Here is a 22,631-nt window from a genome sequence, read left to right on the forward strand (position 1 = left end):
ATTTGGGAGGTTTCAAAAGTCCATTTTAACTTTCATGATTGGGAAAGTGATCAATTTTTCTCCCTCAATACCTTTCTTTACAACTTAATATTAGACCCTTACCTCATTTTCCTCTTCCTCTTTTGTCTTCCTTTTTAGGCTCCATTTTTTATTTAAAGCCTGTATTGTTTGGCTATCTAAATAAGATCCTACGTTGTGTTTTTATATCTCTGCAAATAAACTTTAGATTGGGAACTTCCTTCATCAAACAAAGGTTAAATTAATAAATACAAGGAAGTTACTTTGAAGCACTGAAAATTTGAGTGATTTGCCCAGGGGACACATAGCTATTAAGTTCCAAAATACACAGGTCTTCCTGACTAGTAATCCTGCTACACCCCGCCCCCCCCCCCAAAACCCAGTTTTAATCATGTTTTAATAAGATAGCTGTTTTTTTTTTAAAGAAAGTCCTATAAGCTGTAGCATAGGCTACTTTTAGTTAAGTATATGCTTACCCAATTACCAAATTATTATAGTATTTTAAAAACCAATCACTTACTTCATTGTTCTTGTATGCAAAAACTCCTGCTTTTAAAAATAAATAAATAAATTGGGAGATGTGCATCAAAACATCAACTTGAAAATTCAAGGGGGAAGAAATCTAATGAAATACCATTAATTTAATTACTTTTGCCAGTCTCATGATAATTATTTTTAAAGGAAAAGAACATAATTTCTTAGTTACTATGAGAGCCTGTTTGTATGAGCTCATCACAAAGAAAAAAAAAACTGAGGCAAAACTTTTTTTATAACATTAGAAGGGAAAATTCATCCGAAATGCATGTGTGAAAGAGAATTATTAGTTTCTTTGAATTACAAATTTAAAATACTTTCATTTTGCTGCTAAAGATAAGAAATCTGTGAAAAGTTTTGCTATGTGAATGATTTCTCCATCTCACATTGTATAGAATGGCTCCTGAAATGAATTCTTTTTTTTTTCCCCTGAGAAAGAAGTTAATCCAACTTGAAAATGTTTTCTGTTAAGTCTAGACATTTTGAAACATTATTTCTTTCAGAAAATGTCTAGGATAATTTTTACTGGAATCCATCACTCAATCATAAAGTATTTATTAAATACTTATGAAATGATTAGAATACTATGAAAAAGAAAAAGTAGTCCTTGCCTACAAGGAACTTCTCTGTTTGTAAATATACATACATATATGTCAGTATATGTGTATGCACACACATACAAATGCATGTGTCTATTTATAGATGTATATATATATATATTTATTTGTATATACATACAAATATCTAAATGTACAAACACAAACAAATATATATATGTATATATGTGTGTGTGTGTGTGTGTGTGTGTGTGTGTGTGTGTGTGTGTGTTCAGTCATTTTCTGTTTTATCTGACTCTTCTTCACCCATTTGGGGTTTTCTTGAGAAAGATACTGGAGTGGTTTGCCATTTCCTTCAACAATTCATTTTAAAGAAGAGAAAACCGAGGTAAACAGGGTTAAGTGACTTGCCCAAGGGCTGGTTAAGTATCTGAATTTGAACTTAGATCTTCCTGTCTCTGGACCAGTGCTCTACCTATTGTACCACCTAGCTGTCCCACTATCTCTAGGACTGCAATATTTTCCAACATCTAGAGCACCTCCTATTGCTCAGACAATTGTTACTCCAAGAGAAGATAAAGATTGTAACATCCATAGGTCACCATTAACCTGACTTTAGCTTCAAAGTCCTTCCACTTGACAACTGCAACCTTTCTTTGAAACTCTCTCAGCATATGATTTTTTTCTGCTCGATGACTAGCCTTTAACTGAAAACCTTCCAAGATTAACCTTTTATTACTTTCTACAAAAACAACCTATAATGGGAAAACAATTTCCTCATTGAGATTTAGGACTTCATAACACTAACAAGGATTCTTACTTAAATTCTTTTATTAATCAGAAAATGCTCTTATGCCATTTGAAAAAAGAGGACGAAAACATTGCTAATAACAGTATTAGAGTGGTTAGTTGATTCAGTGGAAGGGGTACCTGACCTGGAAACCAGGATGACTCATCTTCCTATTTTCAAATCTGACCTCAGACACTTACTAGCAATGTGATTCTGGGCAAGTCACTTAACCTTGTTTGCCTCAATTTCCTCATCTGTAAAGTGAGCTGGGGAAGGAAATGACTCAATTATCTTTACTTAAAAAAAAATCCCATATGAGTGTCACAAAGAGCCAGACATGACTGAAAAGATAGAATAACAGATCACTTGGCAAAAATACAGCATTTTATAGATGGAAATAAAGGAAGTTTGGGAAAACACATTCAGCATATCATTTAGATGAATTTTGGGTGTGGAAAATAAGAAATAATTAGGTGACTATAATCATTTTACTTCATCTAAATTTATTTTACAGAGATTTTTAACTCAAAGGATTTGGACAATTTTAGAATAATCATAATTGTGGTTCTCCAATATCTATGTTCCCAAAAGTGAGGCTTGGTCTTCTGTTAGTTACTAAGCATCCTAAATGTGTCAAATTTTTGTAAAATTTAATGCTCTATATACCAAGAAATCCCTTTTTATCCAGTAATTAACTGGCTTTACCTGTTATATTTGGGGTTAGGAATTTAAGGTTAGCAAACTATCAGTTTAGCAGCTTTCTTTTAAATTCAAGTATTCAGTTAGTAAAGTGTACTAATCAGTGTCCTTGTGGTAGATAAATCCAGTCCATCCACTGACTCTTCTTAAGATCTCCCTCCTACAAAATTCTTGTAAATCTGCCTTGTGATAGCAAATATAAGTCTAGAGGATCTAGGAAAACTGGGTGCTTGATCTGGATAAGTCCAAAGTCTTCAGTATTGTGTGCCTGTGGATCTACAGGAACAGGGAGCCAAGCACACATTTACAATCTTTCACATAATAAACTGCTTGCCTTATGTACCTTTGAGTATTTATATTCCTTCTCAGTATCTCCTTATCCACAATTCCCTCACATGAAGAAAGATTAAAATCTAGATTCTTCAGTATGAATATCAACAGAATTTTCATGTGAAATCATGTTTGAGCAGTACTTACAGAGCAGTCTTTAGCAGCATTTCTTTTCCAATGTTTCTTGTCTAATTTCTTACTTGATGTGGAATGAACAGTGGCATAATTTTGCAACCGAGGATTTAATCCCAGGATATTCTGTATAAAAAGAAGAGAAAGCTCAATATTTCATATCTAAAAGTAATAAAATTTTAAGCAAATCAATATATTTGCTTGTCTTCAAAAATGAAAATAGTTTGTACATAATAAGAATCAAATTTGAATAGCTAAGTACTTTGCTAAGCCACAAAAAATTTTTAAGCTACACTCTACTATATGCATGCAGTATTTTCTAAACTTTGATTTTTAACGTGAATATTTTCATGCTGCTACATGACTAAATAAATTTCAAATATCCAAAGAATCAAAATTTCAGGTTACCCAAAGGTAATAGAAAACTGCATGGTAGGGTATAAAGACCTTTCAGCATATAACAAAACTTGCACAAAAGAATGGATACAAGAGAAATTGTGTAATAATGGTATGATGTGGTATGACCATCAAAGAAGATGGGCCACTCAGAATGGAAGCAAGCAAGAACATTACAATCTAAGTACATTTTTTCATTCCTTGTACTTGTTCTTGAACAACTGGCAAAGTACTTGCAAATAGAATAAGTACTTAATAAATAATTCTTGATTGATAACAGATGGCTGTCTGTATTATCCACTGGTACCAAATTAATTAACAACTAACCTCAAATAAAACCCAAAATTAGACCCTACATGTGCGTCCCTGGGAAATATAAACAAGAGTCACCAAGGCTGAAAAAGAATGAATTGGTTGAGATTAATATTTAGTCATCAGTCTTGAAATGTTCAAAAGCAGTGGGAGTATTACACTTGGTAAAGATCATAATATATCGATCCTGTCATAGTATGATTTTTTCATTTAGTTTTATGGATAATAATTCAAGTCTATTAATATTAAGTCATTTAAACAAGTTCATAAAAGCACTGAGTCAAAATTTAATATCAGGTTTTCTGACTCAAAACATAAGAATCTTGCCATTGTTTCACTCTACCTAGTGGTAAGGAATGTGAAGAACCAGGTATAGACATCTCATTCAGTAAGTTTGACAGGGAAAAAGACAAAGGATATGGTAGCTTCAGTAAGCAACATGTTAAAGGAGACTTTTTTTAATTAAAAGTTATATTTCAAACAAAAAGAATCATGGCAGAGGGAGAAACCAGAATATATATTTATGCTGTAGAGAAATAATACTTAAATGGGAAAGATAATTACATTTATATCAGAAGAGCAACAACTTTAAGAAGAAAGAAAAGAAAATACAAGGATGGAGACATTTTGAAATGGAGATTAGAGAAGATAAGGTACTCTATAGCACACAGTCTTACTCTTAACACATTAGCAGGAGGTGGTCAACTATTAGGCAAATTGTGTGTGTGTGTGTGTGTGTGTGTGTGTGTGTGTGTGTGTTAGCTAGGGATTGTCAGGGCAATGAAGTCTCTCCAATAATGTAGTGGTAATTATTAAACACAAAAACACAATAGTTACTATGTTATAGTATCAGAGAAGAGGCAGTTAGGTGACGTGGGCCTGGAGTCTGAATTTAAATCTGGCCCTAGATGCCTACTCAGCTATATGACCCTATTAGCCTCAGTTTCCTCATCTGTAAAATGAGCTGGAGAAGGAAATGGAAAAGCACAACAGTATCTTGGTCAAGAAAACCCTAAATGGGATGGGACCACAAAGAGATGCATATAACTAAATGACTGAACAACAATATTGATGTCTGGGAAGATGAAGATAATTTGACTGTAACAGAAAGAATTTGGGTGGAGATTTAAATTGATTCTTGAGATGTAAATTGACTTGAAGTAGAGAATTAGGATTGTAACAGGAAACAATTGTAATCTGGGATGGAGACCCTCCCCATTGATTCATTGTTTAATGTAAAATTTGTATCCTGATCTCCTTTGATTTTACCCTCTATGGAATTCTGGGTCTAGCAAGAAAAAGGGAGTTCACTTGTTGTCATCTGGATGAGAGGCAAGACTTAAAAACCTGAGCTAGACTCTAGTTCAGGGCCGCCTCAGTCTTCTCTGACTATGGTCCAATCAACTCTCCTTGGCTGTTCTTTTCTCTGTCTTTCTTTATCTTTCTCTGTCTGTCTGTCTGTCTGTCTGTCTCTCTCTCTCTCTCTCTCTCTCTCTCTCTCTCTCTCTCTCTCTCCCCCTCTCCCCCTAGCCCTTCCTATGTGTAATAACCTTTTAAATAAATTTTTGTTTTATTTTCACCCATGTTTTCCTGAGTCTGAATAATGATTCTTCATAGGCAGAACTGAACCCAAGTAGCAATCAGCTACAATATGATTGGATCAGTGCTCATATATCTAAATCAACCATTCAAAAAGGCTGAAATAACCAGAAGGATCTGAGTTACTTTTTTGTTTTTGTTAACAGTGCACTCTTAACAAAACAAGTTCAGTTGATTCAACCTGCTGATTATTAGAATACAGCATAAAACCAGGGAACTTAATTCCGTATTTCCTATTCTGTTTATTAGGAAAAAAGGTGACCTTCCATATTGTAGTTCAGACTAATAGCCCTGATAAACAAGGTGTCACAGTAAAGATGGAAGAGGAAATGATTTAGATATAAGGAGACCCATGTTTAATTTGGGTTTTGTCATTTATAAGCTATGTGACCCTGATGAAGTCATAAGCTCTCAACTTCGGTCCCTGTAAATGTGTGTTGATCGTTGCAATACAAGTAAAATCTATCCTGCAGGGTTGTTAGCAGGATGAAATGGGGAAGTGTATGCAAAATAGCTTGTAAATTAGAGAGCAGTATGTAAAAGGAAACTGTATATAAGAATAAGACCAGAAATATGTCATCACCTAAACAGGGATGTCTTCTGCTCCACTAGCACTGAATTCAGAAAGGGTGGACTAATTTAATTCATTCCATTTTCTTGTGATTTTCCAAAGTGATTTAAATTCCATGCACCTGATTAGCAGTAAAATTGAGTTAATAGTCTGAATCTCCACGGGATTTTTTTTTAAAGACAGAAGCACCTCATTTACACGTCATTGTTGATTGCAAAATAAGCAAATTTAAATCACAGAGGATGGCCCATCAATTTCATCTTTGATAGTACTGCCTGAAAGACACGTTTATTCTCCAAACTAAAACGATAAGGAAAATATAATAAAAACTTTTTCTGAAGCTGTTCTATTTACATTATTTTTTATTACCTGCAAAGATTTTACAAGTTCCAAATACTTTCTATAGAGTTTGTGAAACAGTACTTATTTTACTTTATGACTGTGTATTTGCATGAACCTCATCTGAAAGTACTTTAATGCCTTTTCATCCAGATTTTTCAAATCTCATGCACATTATTCCTATTGAATAGCAGATGGGGGGGGGGGGGATGCTGGGAAAGCCCTAAACAGTAAGGAGAGACTTGGATTTCAATATGGATTATATGGGATGATCCCAGAAGTCTCTCCCATTCTTCAGTGTTGCTTTCTAAAAATTCATAAATACCCCCCTCTGCTATTATCTGACTGTGTGATTGTGTAATATCATTACAAAATCTTCTAACTTTGGTTTTCTACTCTGAAAACTAGAGACAACTGGTGGGTCTGGTGTTGGGAAAATTCAAGTTCAAATCTGAACTCAGATGTTTATCATCTATGTGACCTAGGACAGGTTTTTTCATTTCTATCTGCCTCAGTTTTCTCCATCTTGAAAATTGGAATAATAGCAACAAACTCATAGTTCTTGATTATAAATTGCAAAGTACTTTGTCAAACTTAAAATACTACATAAATACTAAATAAGATTATTTATCTTTAAAATGCAAATACTATTTCAAATATCATCTGCCTTATATAATTCTTTTTAGAACCAAATGAGAAGACATATCTACAGAATTTCATAGAATTTTAAAAATTATTAAAGGGAGTTAGATGGGGAAATGGATAGAATACTGTACTTGATAGACAGGAAGAAGCAAGTTCAAATTCTACTTCAGATATGTACTAGCTGGGGAATCCTTGGTGACAGTAATAATGCCTCCTCCCAGGATGTTGTGAAGACCAAATGGACATATAGTACTTTGCAACCTCTCAAGGATTAGCTAGGATTCAAATGGGATTGAATTTCCATTTTACTACCAGATCATTTAGTGGAAAGAATAGAGCATTAGGAATCAAAATATATAGATAGTTATTCTGTTTATACTAATAATCAGTAAGTCAGTTCAAAAATATGTATTAAGTCCCTACTGTTACCAAGTATTCTGAGCTAAGTGCTGGGGAGATAAGAAACTAAAAAATGAAAATAGTATTTGCCCTCAATAAGCTCATAGTTTAATCAGGGAGACAACTGAAAACAACTTTGAACAAACAAAATGTAGTTGGGATAAATAGTAAACAGAAGGTGAAATTTTAGATAGGATTTGAGGAAAGTCACAGGGTAACACAGAGGAAGAAGAGGATTCCAGACATATGGACCTGCCGGGGAAAAGGCTCAGAGTTTAGAGAAGTATCTTCTTTTTTGAGTAACAACAAGAGGGTCAGTATTTCTGTATTGCAGAGGGGAAGTGGGGAAGAAGGTGTAAGAAGACTGAAAAGGTTAAAAGGAGGCACTGATTATTTGCTGTTGGGCAAATCACTAATTTCCCCCAGATCATGGTTTTCTGATCCATCAGAAAAATAAATTCAACTAGATCATAGGATCATAGGTCTAGAGTTTAGAGGTCATTGAGTTCAACCCCTTCATTTAGCAGGAGGTTAAGTGATTTGCTTTAATAATTTCTAGAATCTCTTCAACCAAATTTTATGATTCTTTAACTTATAAAAAATAGGCAAATATCACAGAACACTGTACAATTATTTCAGAGAATCCATTGAACAATAACTGTTCCTTCCCTATCTTCTGCCAAGGAAAAAAACAAAACAAAACAAAAACCTGCTCTTTCAATCAAACAGTAGCCACACTTTTTTTTTTGGCATCATTTAGTATGGATACTTGCTACAAAGTTTTCTGAAAAAGTAAATAGATCATACTGGTTCATTACCATTCAAATGTTTAAATCAATGAATGAATGTATATCATATTTATTGAATGCAGAATATATTCTTAGAACTGTGTTGGGCACCTATAATCACTCTCCCTGTCTCCCTCAATAAGTAAGTTTTGATTTGTCTTTCTTCATTCTCTAATTTTGCAGGTCATAGAATTGACTAAAAAGTACAGAGAATTACAAAATTCTCTCTTATTTCTGCAAACAAATTTTAAAACAGAAATTTGTTTTGGTAGAGTCATATTCTTAAGGTTCTTCTATAACAAGATGTCCCATGCCTTTATAAAATCATAGAAAGTTCCTTGACAAATGCAGCCACATAAAACTTTGTCCAACAATCCCCTGAGTGTTAGCTTCAAGTGAAACATAACAGGAAAATGAACTATTCACAAAAGGAGTTTGCACTGTCATGAAAAGGTTTCAGTTCAAAATCTAAATGGATAACATAAGGGAATACCTTAAATATTATGAGGATTCATAAATGTTCCAGCTTGCAAATATCATTATGCTCATTACAATATGTCCTAGAATATTGTGAAGATCTTCCTGAATATGATACAAGCTGAAAAAGACTTCAGCCCAGATAGCACACTGAGGGAAAAAAAAATCAAGTGAATTAAAGAGGTCTACTGTTTAGACTATGGTTTATAGTTCCTATAGCTAGATATAGATCATCAACTGGATCTATAAAAATATATATCTTGGCAAGAGATATATATGGAACTTCATGGAACTTCAAATAAAATGGATAGGGGGAGTAGTATAGAAAGAATAAGGGAAATGACGTAGCACTTTTGATAAATATATGCTCATTCCTGCAAAGTTCCATTTTTTAAAACACTAATATATTTCCATTGGAGGGTACTCTTTATGTCAGGAAGATCTGGGTTCAATTTCCACCTCCGTCATATAGTAGTTGTGTGACACTAGGAAAATCATAACTTCTAGGTGCTCTACATAACTCTGCCAAAGCTAAAGTTGCAGAAAAGTGCAAATCTACAATGGTAAAGACATTTGACTCACTGAAGAATTCCGAAAACAAATGAAGACTAGATCCAGTCCCTATCCTTTCCCTTCTATTGGTGTGATGTGGCTATAGGGTTGAATATTAAGTTTTAGAGGATTAGACACAGGTCACTCAAAAGACAATAAGGATATGTATGGTGGGCATGGTTTTTTCAATATCAGATAACTTCAGAAAAGCAGTAGAGATGTTATTAGAAAACTTCTTGCTAGCAAAGGAAGTGAACTTTCCATAAGGTATAAATGAGTACCAATACAAACATATCCTTTGTGCTCCAGTGGAACTTATGCAATGGTGGAAATTCTGGAGAAAGATACCCTGAGGGCCCCTTGTAGAAGATAATGGAAGGATATGGAAGAATTATACAGGATGAGCAAGTATAGATGAGTTGTGACCTATTTAATTGTAGTGAATACCTACATCAGTGAAATCACAAACAGAACCAAGTTTCAAAAGTATCAAAATACTATGATGTCTCATATGCCAAAGTCATTGTTGGTTCCTCAAAAACTATGTCAATAAATTAAAATATCTGACAGATCCTACTAAGCTGGAAAGACTCCATATATGACCAGTAAGAAACTAGGTATCAAACATCTGAAGACCAGTTTATATCATCCCTAATAGATTAGCCACCAAGTTTATGAGGTGCTTTTTTCTTGCTGCAGTTATTAAAATTGTTTAAAATTACCTTCTATCTTATTGGGACCATTTTCTGATCTTACTCTTTCAATGACTATGGAAAATCAGAAGAAAAGTAGGGAGAATTTGCTATGAATCATATAATTTTAGGTCATCAACTAATGATAATTTAACTATTGGGATTCTCAATGTCCTCTTTCTGTTCAACAACTGATGTTAGTGGAGGAACATATCCAATTGATATTGTGTGTTAAATCATACTAGAGCATATAAAAAGTCACAGTCAAACAAAAAGGATGATCCAAAGAGTCTGCTTTAAGAAATGAATAAAACAAACAAACAAAAAAACAAACAGATTAATGCTATCAACTTTTCCAGGGAAAACAAAAATTATATCATGGGACACTTGATCATCTTACCTTCAAGTACCAAAAGAGACCAATCCAAAGTAATTGCTAGTTCCATGACAACTTTATTTTAGAAGATGAAGAGTAAAGAAGCTCTATTTAGAACTCGGCAAGGACTTTCAAATTCAGTCAACCTGTACTTTCAAGCTTAACAATGTAAAAATTGTCATGAGGAATACAAAAAAAACTGTTGGAAATATGGTTTGATACAAAAACATTAATAGTTATAACCCTCATAAAAATTATTAAAAAACAAAATGAAACAACACAAAAACAGACTTAAGAATGAAGTAAAAATGGAGACACTCCCAAACTATTCAAAATATTTAAACTTTATGTTTGTGAATACTTCAAAAAAGTCAAAAGGTAGCAGATTTGATGACTATTAGATGATATAATAACTTTCTATTGCCTAATAAACAGGAATTGACTGAGTACAGACCTAGACCATTTGGGAATCAGTTGTTTGTATGCAAACAGACTATCAGGGAGATAGAACAAAGGATCAAGTGATGCTACAATAGAAGAAAGAGATGGATGGCCTCAAGCAAGGAAGTACTTAGCTGAAATGAGTATCAATGGCTCTGCCCATGTTTAAAAAGTCAAGAACATTTATTTAAGTCATATTTATATTGCCTCCAAATGGTCAGACTATTTACTAGTTTGTGTGTAATATATGAGACAATGGGGAAAAGGACAACAATTTAGGTTCCTAGATCTGTGTTTGTTCCTCTAGAATTTCATAATTTTGTTCTCTATGGCCTTGGATTCTGTACTTCTGGAAAGAGCAATGAGTTAAGAGCTAATGTTTGTGTATATCTCTTCCCCTTCCCAAACCCCCAAAGACAAATTTTCTCCACTGGGATAATACCTGCTTTGGAAGGAAAACAGGAAACAGTGAAAAAGAGGGGGCAGAGATTGGAGCAATAATGCTGTAACCTACGTGTTTTGCCCCCTAGTCAAGTATATGATCTTTCTGATCTGAGCTCAATCTCCCATCACTGAGGAACAATGTTCATTAGTAAGCAAAGATGGGTTACTACTTCATATTAAAATAATAATAATACCAAACAACTTATTTAAATGAGCTGCCAACTACTTTTTTAAAAAAATCTAAATATACATTTATATGAAAATCTATAAAAATTAAGAACATTTAACTTATCACTGTTTTCTAAATAATTGAAGGATCACAGGATTTAAAGTTGGAAGGGAATTTAGAAGTCATGTAATCCAGGACCCTCTTATTACCAAATTAAATTCCCTAGGTCACCCAGCCATTGTCAAGGACGGGTGAAATTTAAAGCCAAATACTCGTCTCCAAAGTTGTTACTCTTTTCTATCATGCTATTTTGCCTTTTTCATCCATTTTGAAAGTCATCATAATAATGAGATCCTTTTTTCTTCTTCTTGTAAATAATACAAAATAATTTGAATATATTTCCAGAGAGTAAAGCTCTTCATGGTTTTAACTGTTTTCTATAGGCAGTCTCAGAACTAAAGACAGAGACTAGTACATTAATTAAAGCTATGGACAGTAACTGCTAATTCATTTGTCTTGCCCACATATTAACTAATATAATCTAGGACCCATTTCACTATAGCTTCTTCCCAAAGCTATCATGGTTAGCTCAATTTGATTCTCGGGGTTTGTTATTTGTCCACAAACACTAAAGAAATGTGTTCCAGGTCAAAGGAACTTTATTGTGACCCAGAAATAGACATACATAATCTGCCCTAAGTCTTTCGTCATTGGGTCATTTGCTCATTTACATAGAAGTCAAGATATTACAGAAACCACACACACACCAAACAAACAAACAAACAAACAAAAAGGCACACCCAATTCTTTGAAAATACAGGATAAACTGGGTCTATGGTTCTGAATAACCTGATCTGACCAGTTAACTACCATGACATTCCAATATGAAAGGAAGTAGAACTGAGATCAGTTAGAAAGGTATGTAATACTACTGAATTAAGGTAGTAAGTTTGAATGGAATTAACAGATAAATTACTAATTGGATGTCACAAAAATCAACTGTATTCTTAAAAGGATGGTATAGAATCATTCAGAACATTAAATAGTTATCATGAGATAGGTAAAAGAACTGTACATGATCATGAAGGTAGTAGGTATCAGGGAAATAATTTCAATACAGGTTCCTTTGACTCTAAAACACTGACAATGCTCTTTTCACTGTATAGAACATTATAAATCAATTACAATAATTTATCATGTCTATATTACCAAGAAACAAATTATTGAAACAAATATTGAAAGTGGGAGATAGCCAATGGACTGCTCAGAAGTTTCACCAAATATGGTTTTGTTTCTCACACAAATTATCATGAAATGGATTAATACACATATACAAACATTAATAAGTATATTTAAGGAATATATCCAATTTTATATTCAATATGTGTGTGTATAAATAGGTACTTTTATAGAAAGAATAGGATAAATTTGAGATTGATTTGTGACAATAAACAGTAACATGCAAATTTTAGTCCTTCATTTATATAAGTATTTATTGAATGTTTACTAGGGAAATAGCACTATCAGGTTGTTTTACTTGATTTGTTATTATATGCATTTTTTAATGTTTTCCATAGTCCCTAGAATATATATCTTAGAAAAAGTTATTTTTTATATTTTCTTTTTATTATTCTTTTTTATTCACTATCTGCAATAATACTTTAGCACAGTGGGGTCTGATTATATGGCCCTTAAGTTCCTGGATAATTTTATGTTTGCAGATATACATCATTTATTTTAACATGCTCATATGATCCTAATTATATGGGTTATATGTAAAACTTGATACCTATGGAGCACAGCTATCTGATAGGATTTATAACACTTGAATTTTAAGATATTTTTCTTTTTTATTTCTTTCTTAACTTTATATAAACATCTAATTTTGTGGCTTCTATGTTACATTCAATTCCTTTTATGGAATATGAAGAACATTAACTCTCCAAATAGACATAAAAATCTTCCCCTGAAATGCTTATATAACTCATATTTATGTGCAAACTAAGAATCTTTTTAAAATATGAAGGTAATAAAGCATATTCTCTCAAGTCAAAAAGTAACACACAAATCCTTGTCATCTAATAATCTTGATGCAGTCATTGCTTCTTTCTCCATGCATAAGCAGCTTTTGATAAAAAATATGAATAAATATACTAATAATGCATATAACTATAACATTACTACAAAATTTATTTTAAAATTCATTTTCAGAGTTCAATATATGATTTTGGCCGTGAATATTATAAATATTTAAATTATACTCTAAAAAGTTACAAATTTCTAGGAATGTATTGCAACAGATGTATTCCATTGGGTATGACACCATGTGGTCCCATATATGGAACAAATGGTAGAATAAACCAACAAAGGGAGCATACCCATATGTTTATTCCTGTTGGAATTCAGCAACAGAAACAGAGTTCCAAATTCAGCACTTGTGGAATTCCAAACAAAGTATATAAAGTGTTCTAGATTAATATATAAGTATAGCCCACAAATACAAGGAAGAAATAAATTAAGAAATGAATAGAAGACTTTGGATCTTAGGACTGTCATCTATTGTGAGATCAGTTATCTGAGAAATGTTTTTATCCCATAGCAATGAATCCCTAGGTAAAGAAAGAAAAGTGATGTTAGCATCCTTTATTCCTCCTAATTTTGCCCTTTTAAACCTGCCCTCTTAAAAAAAAAGACTAAAAGTAAAACTAAAAATAAAAAGTTAAATAGAGACAAATGCCAGTTTTAAACAAAATTTTATAAATAGATAAAAAAATCATCATAGGTTCACATATTGAGAACTTAAAAATATATTTTTGAGGTTACTTAGTTCCAAATCTTCAAATTCAAGATGAAGTTCCTGAATTAGAGGCATTTCAGTTCACATAACTTTTAAAATTTGAAATACAACCATCAAGCATCTATATTTAGCATGGATATTGACCTGAGAATGAAAGAGAAACATTGTTAAGCAACTAATAAAAATAAAATAAATTTGCATATATAATAAGCTTAATATAATTATATAAAATTATATATCATAAACATGTTATGTCATATAAATGTACACTATTATGTCATATATAATTTAAATATAAGATCAAACTATTATTGAATGACTTTATTGTCAACTCCAGAGTGACTTTATTTGCAACTCCAGAGACAATGTTGCCAACTTTTCCTGTTCCTCATTCCAGTATATTTGCCCGATCCTCCTTATTATATTGGGGTCACACAGGATTCAACATAATTATATGTTTTAAAGCAGAACTTCCAAGAAATGTCTTGAAATAATTTAATCAAATGTTTCCCTTTATGGATTTTTCTCCAATCACTGATTCTCCATTTGAACCCTATCAGCAGTGAGCACACTTTAATATTACTTTATTACCTGTATTCTTTTTGTATGCTACTAAATAGTGCTGGAATAAATCTTATAACCAAGCTGATTTGATTCTTTACAAATTTGTGCTATCTAATCTCACCTTAGACTTTTCTTCAAGAAGGCATTTCAAGTCTCCTATTCTCCCCCAGTTCATTCACTATCTCACTATATTACATTCACTCACTATATCACATTTTCAAACTTAATCTTTCCTTGAGATTCTCTTGGTATCCTCTTGCCCTTCCCTCTCAATTAAGAACTTTGCTGCATACATCTAATAATAAAAAGAACATTTGCCAAGAGCTTACCCTCCTCCCCTCTTCTTCATCTCACATCATTCATATGTCCTTCTGTTCTATCTCCTTCCCTCTGGACTTACTTATTTTGATATATGCCTCGCAAATAATAGCCTTTGTACATTCTATCCAAACATTGTCTCTGCTAGCATTACCCTTCATATTCATTCTTTCTATATCTACTGCCTAGAACATTGACCTTGGAGTCAGGAGTATGGGAGTTTGAATCCAGCCTCAGACACTTGCCTTTGACTAGTTTTGTGACCTTGAGCAAGTCACTTAACCCTGATGCCTCATACTTAGGACCATCTCCAGTTGTCCTGATTCATATCTAGCTACTGGACCTAGATGGCTCTGGAGGAGAAAGTGAGGCTAGTAATTTAGTACAGTTCCCCCCTTCTCTCAAATCCAATTCATGTGCTTGTCGTAGCATCACCTCCCTGATGTCATGGCTTTCTTGAAGAATGAAGGATAAATTTCATCCTCACTGGCCTATTTTGTGCTTCTTATAATGCTAGGTCTCATCAATATGAAGAATTCATTTGATTCTATCATCCCAGAGAGCTATCCTCCTATATTTCTCTTTTCCCCATTTGTGGCTAGATTTCTCAAAACAAAAAATCTCTTGATACTTCTCCTCTCATTCTCTTCTAAATTTTCTGCAATCCAATTTCAAACCTCCTTATTCAACAGAAACTTCTCTCTCCAAAGTAATCAATGATCTCTTAATTGCTAAATCTAATGACCTTTTCTCTTTTTTGGTTGGTTTGTTTTTTGGCAAGACAATGTGGTTAAGTGACTTGCCCAAGGTTACACAGCTAGGCAATTCTTAAGCGTCTGAGGTCATATTTGAACTCAGGTCCTCCTGACACCAGGGCCAAGGTTCTATCCACTGTGCCACCTAGTTGCCCCAAGAGACTTTTTCTCAATCCTCTTTATTTTATTTGAATGAGTCATATATATATATATCCTCCCTTATTTTTCTCTTGTTAACCATCAAAATTCTTAAATCATTTTTTAATCAACTTGACTAAATATTCCATAGAAATCTCAAACTTCATATGTCTAAAACAAAACCTATCTTTCTTCACCAAAAAACTTCCCCTCTTCTAAATGTTCTTATTATTATTATCAAGAGAACCATCTTGCTCTCAGTCGTGCAGGTCCACAAATCTTGTATCAACCTTGACTCTTTACTTTCAGTCATGCCACAGCATCCAGTCTTGACAATTCTTGTTTCTACTTTCACATCTCTCCTCCACATCTCTTCACTTATATAGCCCCTACCCTTATTCAGAACCTAGCTATCTCTTTCTGCACTATAGCAATATCCTCCTGGTTTCTCTGCCTTAACCTTTCACTAATCCAAACCATTCTCCACTTATCTGTCAACATTATTTTTTGAAACATAAGAGACCATGTCACATAGAAATTCCTTCCTCCCACAAATCAAGAGTGCTTCAATGGACCTGTTTTTCTGCTGCTCCCCTCAACATTTTTCCTTTTTCTTCAAATCCAGTATGAAGTAGAATCCCAGAGTTGCTTAAATAATTTGATAATGAACTCAGGCTACATAATGATATATACATGATGATGCATATATGTTTTAACATAGCCAATGCAGAACATGGTTTTGCTTGACTATGTATATTTGTTATATTCTTTGCTTTTTTGCTTTTTTTCAACTGGAAAGGGAGTAACAGAAAATATAAAATTTTTTAAATTAAAAATTATAAAAAATAAAACAACCAGGTTTTCATCCTTTCAGAGAACTGTTATCTAAGGAACAACCCAAAGATATAGTGAACAGAGTATGAACTTTGGAGTCAGGAAGATGACTTTAAGCTCTACCTCTGAAACCTGTGAGATATATTATCATGAACAAGTTGTTTAATTTCTCAGTACCCAAGTCAGTTCTCTTACCCTGTTATATTATAGTCATTGATCTGCATAGGACAAAAGGGTTTACCAGGAGGTTCTTGCACAATTATCTCAGGTTCATTTGTCACTCTTAAAAATAATGCTAATGTAGTCTGTATTTTATATATGTTTTTAATAATTTTAGTTTTTGTTAAATTACCATTAAAGGCTGTGGAATTTTTACAATAAGCCTAAGCAAGTAAAAGTGTTTCTATTAAGCATAGTGGAATTAAATATTATAATGATAAAAATATTCCTTGTTTAGGAAATAATCTCCAACAGCCCATTGAATAAAACAAATGTTTCTATATATGAATATCTACATATTTAGTGGAAAATGAAAACATTTTCTTATTCTAAGCAAATATTCTTTTTATATACAGATGATGTTCAGTTCTGGATAACTAATTTCATATTTTAATTTATATTGTTCAATGAAATTTTTAAAATATTTTAAAAGGAAACTATTCTAACCAGAATATAAGCTGAGTGACAAGCATACATGATTTTTGAGTTTCATTTTTCATTGCCACAATTCATATATTGTAATAAATGATTATATTTATCTATGTCAGCCTAGCAATGTAACTTTGGAGAATAAACATTCTGAATGCAATTTATTGGTTGCTTATCACAACAGCTTTTCTTTCACATTGCACAGGTAAAAAATATATATCTAAACATAAAATATTGGATTAACCTTTTCACAAAAAGCAGTGAGTAAGATTCAATGAATCTTGGGTAAAAATAAATTGAATTGGGAAGAATGGTTACCAAGGATTTTACTTAATAATGTCCCAAATGAAAAGTGATGTAGAATAAAAATTCAGTCCATGGCAAGTTTGAGTGTTTTTATTTTTAATATTCCAAAGCAAGATTTTTCAAAATAGTTTTCAATATAATCGACATGTGGGATACTTGACCAAACAATGCACAGGGATTCTAAATTATAGTTGTCTTTTTTTTGTTTTTTTGGTCCAAGAAAATTCAGCCCTCTCTCATCTCCAAAGTTATATGGGCATTATAGTGTGTTGAATATGGAGACTCCCATGGCAAAAGGACTTCCTCCAAGTTTAAGGGCAGCGATTCCATTTAATTATATTTTCTTAAGAACTGTATACAAGTAGTATGAAGTCATAAGGTGCTTCTTTTGATTAAATTTGGCACTTGGAGAGTCACATTAACCCTCTTAACCTCTCCAGTGTCCAGCTTACTTTGGGAAGATGGGAAGGGTGGTATCTTTTAAACCCAAAGATCTGGTATGTGAAGAAGCTTCTGCTGCTTTTTCAGGAAAGCAGTGTAAATCTCATACTGTTGTAGTGTCAGAAGCAGAAAAGTGGAATTTCAGAAAATGTAATTCCATGAATATTATTTGGCACGTAAACTGACAGAAAAGGGGCCAGAGCCAAGTGCAATGTCTAAATCAGAACTCTGTTGTGTCACTCCTTTGTCTGTTAGCACCATTCTAGGAGGCATTTGGAGTGTTAAAGCAGATTGATGAAGACTCTGTGATGGAAAAGAATTTTTTACACCCTTACAAAAAAGAATTAACAGCATGAAGCACAGTCCAACATGGACATAAGCATGGCCCTTGCTACACAAAGAAAAATCCTGAGGCTCAGCCTTGATCCACCATAGAAACACAATGATTACTTTGTGACAAATTTTCTTGAGATATGTTTTTCCAATTTGTAAAAGGTGACTTACATGAAATCTCCTTTCTAAAAAACAAACAAAATTGTAATTCATTTCAAAATACAATGTATTTGAATTCAATATAGCATATTATTTCATCCTTTATGGATTTTAATTGTAAATCAGTGTTACTCATTCAGTCAGTCAGGAGTCTTCTTAGATATTATTGTCAATCCTAAGGCTCTCAGACATATAAGCATATCTCTGAATTAAATGAGATTAAGATACCTACCCACATCTGCTTCTTCCCCCCCCCCCACCTCAAGTAGTATGTCTTTGTGTTGTCATTGTTCTTTAGTTATTTCAGTCATTTCTACATCCTTGTGGTCTCTTTTTGGAATTTTCTTAGTAGATCCTAAAATGGTTTACCATTTCCTTCTCCAGTTCATTTTAAGAGATAAGGAAACTAAGTCAAACAGAGTTAAGTGACATACTTGTCCAGGGTCACGTAACTACTAAATAAATGTCTGAGGTCAAATTTGAACTCAGGTCTTCCTGACTCCAGGTCATTGTATTCCACTCTGTTCACTGTATCTACCTACCTGGTTCTTGATTGGATTGTTTCTCACTTTACTCCCTTTTATATACATTTTGTCAGGTTTTTTTTTAAAGAGAAAAGGAACTATTGCTACTCCTTCCCAGTAAGGTATAAATATCTATATTTTGAAGAACTACTCATTTTCTTTCCTTTCCTTTCTATATTTCCTTTTCTTTTATTTCTTTTGTTTTTTTTTTACTTATTTTTCTTTTGTTTCTTCCTTCCTTCTTTCCTTTCTTATCATCATGAACCTCTTATAATATTTACATAGCATTTTAAGCTTTAGAAAAGGTGAAACATGTAATATTTCATTTGATGCTCACAATAAATCTGTGAGGATTTCAAGTTGGATAGGCATCATTATTCACATTTTATAGAAGAGGAAAATGAGAATCAGTTTAATCAAGGGATAAAGTTGTACAGCTCAGTAGTCTGGGTTTAACCTAAATTTCTCCTAACTAAATGTCTATTGCTATTAAGTACCTCATTAAATCAGTTATCTTATACTAGTTTTTCCCCAAAGAGCAATGTGTCTTTCTTTAGTTGCTTTCTTAAGTCATTATTGACATGTCTCAGTCTTCATCAAAATTCTCCTTACCTAAATATCATTTTCCTATAAGGTTAATTGGAAGGTATCTCCCCCCCCTAAAAAAAAAAAACTGCTCATAATTCTGGAAACCAACTCAAACCTAATTGGTTTAATATGGGGAAAAAAATTTTCTCCTGTTTCATTTGGAAAAATGAGGAAGATAGTCCAGTTGAACTGTGGGATCACAATCTGAACATTTTAGCATCATCACAAGCTTCAGGTCTCTGCAAAAGGTAGTGTCAGGTCCGAAATAAGAATCAAGCTAAAGGGTCACACAGCATTGTCTTTTTTGACTTTTTTTTTTAAAACAAAATTTGACAAAAAATTGACAAAAATTCCTTTGTCTTGGTATGAGTTTCCTTTCTCCAAAGTTATACTCCCCCCCCACCATGAAATTTTCCTTTAATCATCGGATTTGCTAGATTTATGGCAGATCAACAAACAATCAATTTGTATTTATTGAAGTCTTAATCATCAGTATTTGATTTCAGATCTTTACTTAACCAATAAGTATCTGTTCTAGTTGTCCTACGTGTGCATAAAATTCAATTCAATATTTTTGAGCATCTACAATGAATGAAGCAGTGTACTAGTTATTGGAGGAGCTGTAGATATAAATAAGGTATAGTTACTATCCTAAAAAAAAGCAACAAGATCTATTACCTAAGGTGAGCACAGCTCCAGCAAAATCCTACTTAGCTGTCCAAAGACTAAGGATCAAGGCAATCCTGAGTATTTGAAGTTTCTTCCCAAAGAATTCAAGTACAAAGACATCTTAAGGAAAGGCTTTGACAATACACTAATCATGGATATCTGATCTCTTTTCTGATAACCAGTCTAACTTATTTCAGAGAAGTGCACAGGCAATTTGGTCACAATAAGGAAATACTTTTGGTCACAGCAACACTTAAATGCTTTTACCGATAAAGTACAAATGTTGATAGGTCTTAGAAAACTATGCTATGCATATCAATCTGGTAGTATTTAAAGATGAAATTAAATCTATATAGGTTTATCACCTTAAATCTATGAAGTGCCTAAGGAAAGGAAAGTAGCCTAAGGGGAATAAGGAAAGAGAAAGAAAAGAGTAAGTGCTGCAAGGGGAAGTAGTTCAGAAAGCAGTTCACTGATGAGATCAGGTATTAAGTTGAGTTAAGAGCAGATTCTTCCTGGATCTGCTCTTTGTTACTCACTTATAAGTTTATCAGAATACAGGAGTCATGTGATTCATATGCAGATAAATAAGATTCCAAACCATTCAGAAATGTACAATCTGTTAACTTTTTGATTCACTTATATGGGGCATTTGATTTTCTCTAACATGGTTGTAGATGAAATCATTCCAGGGTAATTAAAATAAACCAAATTGGCTCCAGAAGGACTTGTAAAGAAGGAGCAATTGGAAAAAGTTTTGTCAAATTTCCACACTCATGGAAAGTGATAATAAAGGTAGAAAATGTAGTTTTGATAGTGGGAAAGAGAAGAATATCAATGAAGTTAACCTTTCACAACAACCAAAATTACAGAGATGAAATTAGTGTGAAATCAATGATAAGTGGAACTACAAGGTAAAGAAGAAGCATCATGACCTGAACGTGAACACTTGAACTGTAATGTAAAACTTTCTCAACCAGGAGAGTGAAATATTATTCTCTTCACTATAATGAGATGTGGCCCTTGACAGGATTTTTTCCTTGGAAAATGGGACTGATGACCCTACCTGCTTGAAGCTATGGATTGGAGAAAAATAAAAGGATTAGTGGCCAACACAAAATGTTCAGATCTATGGAGAGGTAGAGGAGTGTTGTCAACATCTACTAAGAATTATGGGAAACTATAAGAGATATCACAGACCAAAGAATTACAAGAGGCAATCATTCCTAGGAACTTTATCTAGTATCTGATTTTAAGTGAATGTGTCTATTCTGCTCTTTGGGGAAGAATCATTCATTGGTCAAATGTGGATATATTATGTGAATGCTTAATTAATAGATGTATTTATTTACTTCAAATTGTACATCAACATTTCATATATACACTCAAGAATCAAACTCTTCTATGAAGTCTTTTCTGATGGCCTGTATTTCTTCATTCTCTAAACTTTTACAACAGTCTTCATAATTTTAAATATTTTTTAAGTCCATAGACTATAAGTAGTCTGCAAGTAGTAACCAAGGTGTTTTATTTTTCTTTGGAGCCTCTGGTATCATCCAGGAATGTATGATGAACACATATCAGGTCTCAATCAATTGTTAATTAATGAACTCTGGCTCTGAAATCATAGTATTATTAGAACTCTACATAAAAGCTTAGAAAGGCTAAGATTTCAATTATTATCTAAAGTAATGTTAGATAGATATATATATATATACACTATGCTAATTATCTTAACAAAGAACTTTGAATATGCAAAAAAGGTTTTATGGTGTTGCTTCATTTAAGTTGTAATAGATGAAAATATTACTAACTAGATGAACATTAACTATCAATCATGTGTTGAGCAATTAAAGTGCTAAGACAATAACATATACATAGCAATTTTCTATCATTTATGTTTTCATTACAGGAACTGAAAATAGTTTATTTCAACACCTGTGAATACTTATGAAGATGTATGAAGAAAACAAATAAATATAAAAATGTGAATCTTTTACACAAATACAATTTTATTATTTAAAATTTTCATTACTTTTATGAAAGCTACTTTCATTTCCATATTAAATGCTTCTTTAACAGAACTCATGAATTGTATTGTATTTGATTTCTTTTTTACAAAGCTAGTCTTAGGAAGAACAATGGTGATAGAAATGGATGCTTGTTTTGAGAGCTTGTTGGTCACTAAGTTAACTTTTTGTTTTGGGGTTTGTTTTTTGTTTTTGCAAGGCAACGTGGTTAAGTGACTTGCTCAAGGTCACATAGCTAGGTAATTATTTTAATTGTCTGAGGTTGGA

At 32.8% G+C, this 22,631-nt stretch overlaps 1 protein-coding gene across 2 annotated transcripts in view; it reads right to left on the minus strand.

The window, feature by feature from the left end:
* DPYD (dihydropyrimidine dehydrogenase) overlaps positions 1-22,631 on the minus strand; it is a 1,037,477-nt gene that overhangs the window by 964,491 nt on the left and 50,355 nt on the right. The window contains exon 2 of one of the 2 annotated variants that reach the window (XM_074188237.1): positions 3,076-3,186. In XM_074188237.1, coding sequence (XP_074044338.1) covers positions 3,076-3,186 — 111 coding nt within the window. Of the gene's footprint in view, positions 1-3,075; positions 3,187-22,631 lie in introns of those variants that run through there. The other variant, XM_074188238.1, reaches the window with a different exon arrangement.

The sequence above is a fragment of the Macrotis lagotis genome, chromosome 5, assembly GCF_037893015.1.
Source record: "Macrotis lagotis isolate mMagLag1 chromosome 5, bilby.v1.9.chrom.fasta, whole genome shotgun sequence".
In the NCBI taxonomy this organism is placed as follows: Eukaryota; Metazoa; Chordata; class Mammalia; order Peramelemorphia; family Peramelidae; genus Macrotis; species Macrotis lagotis.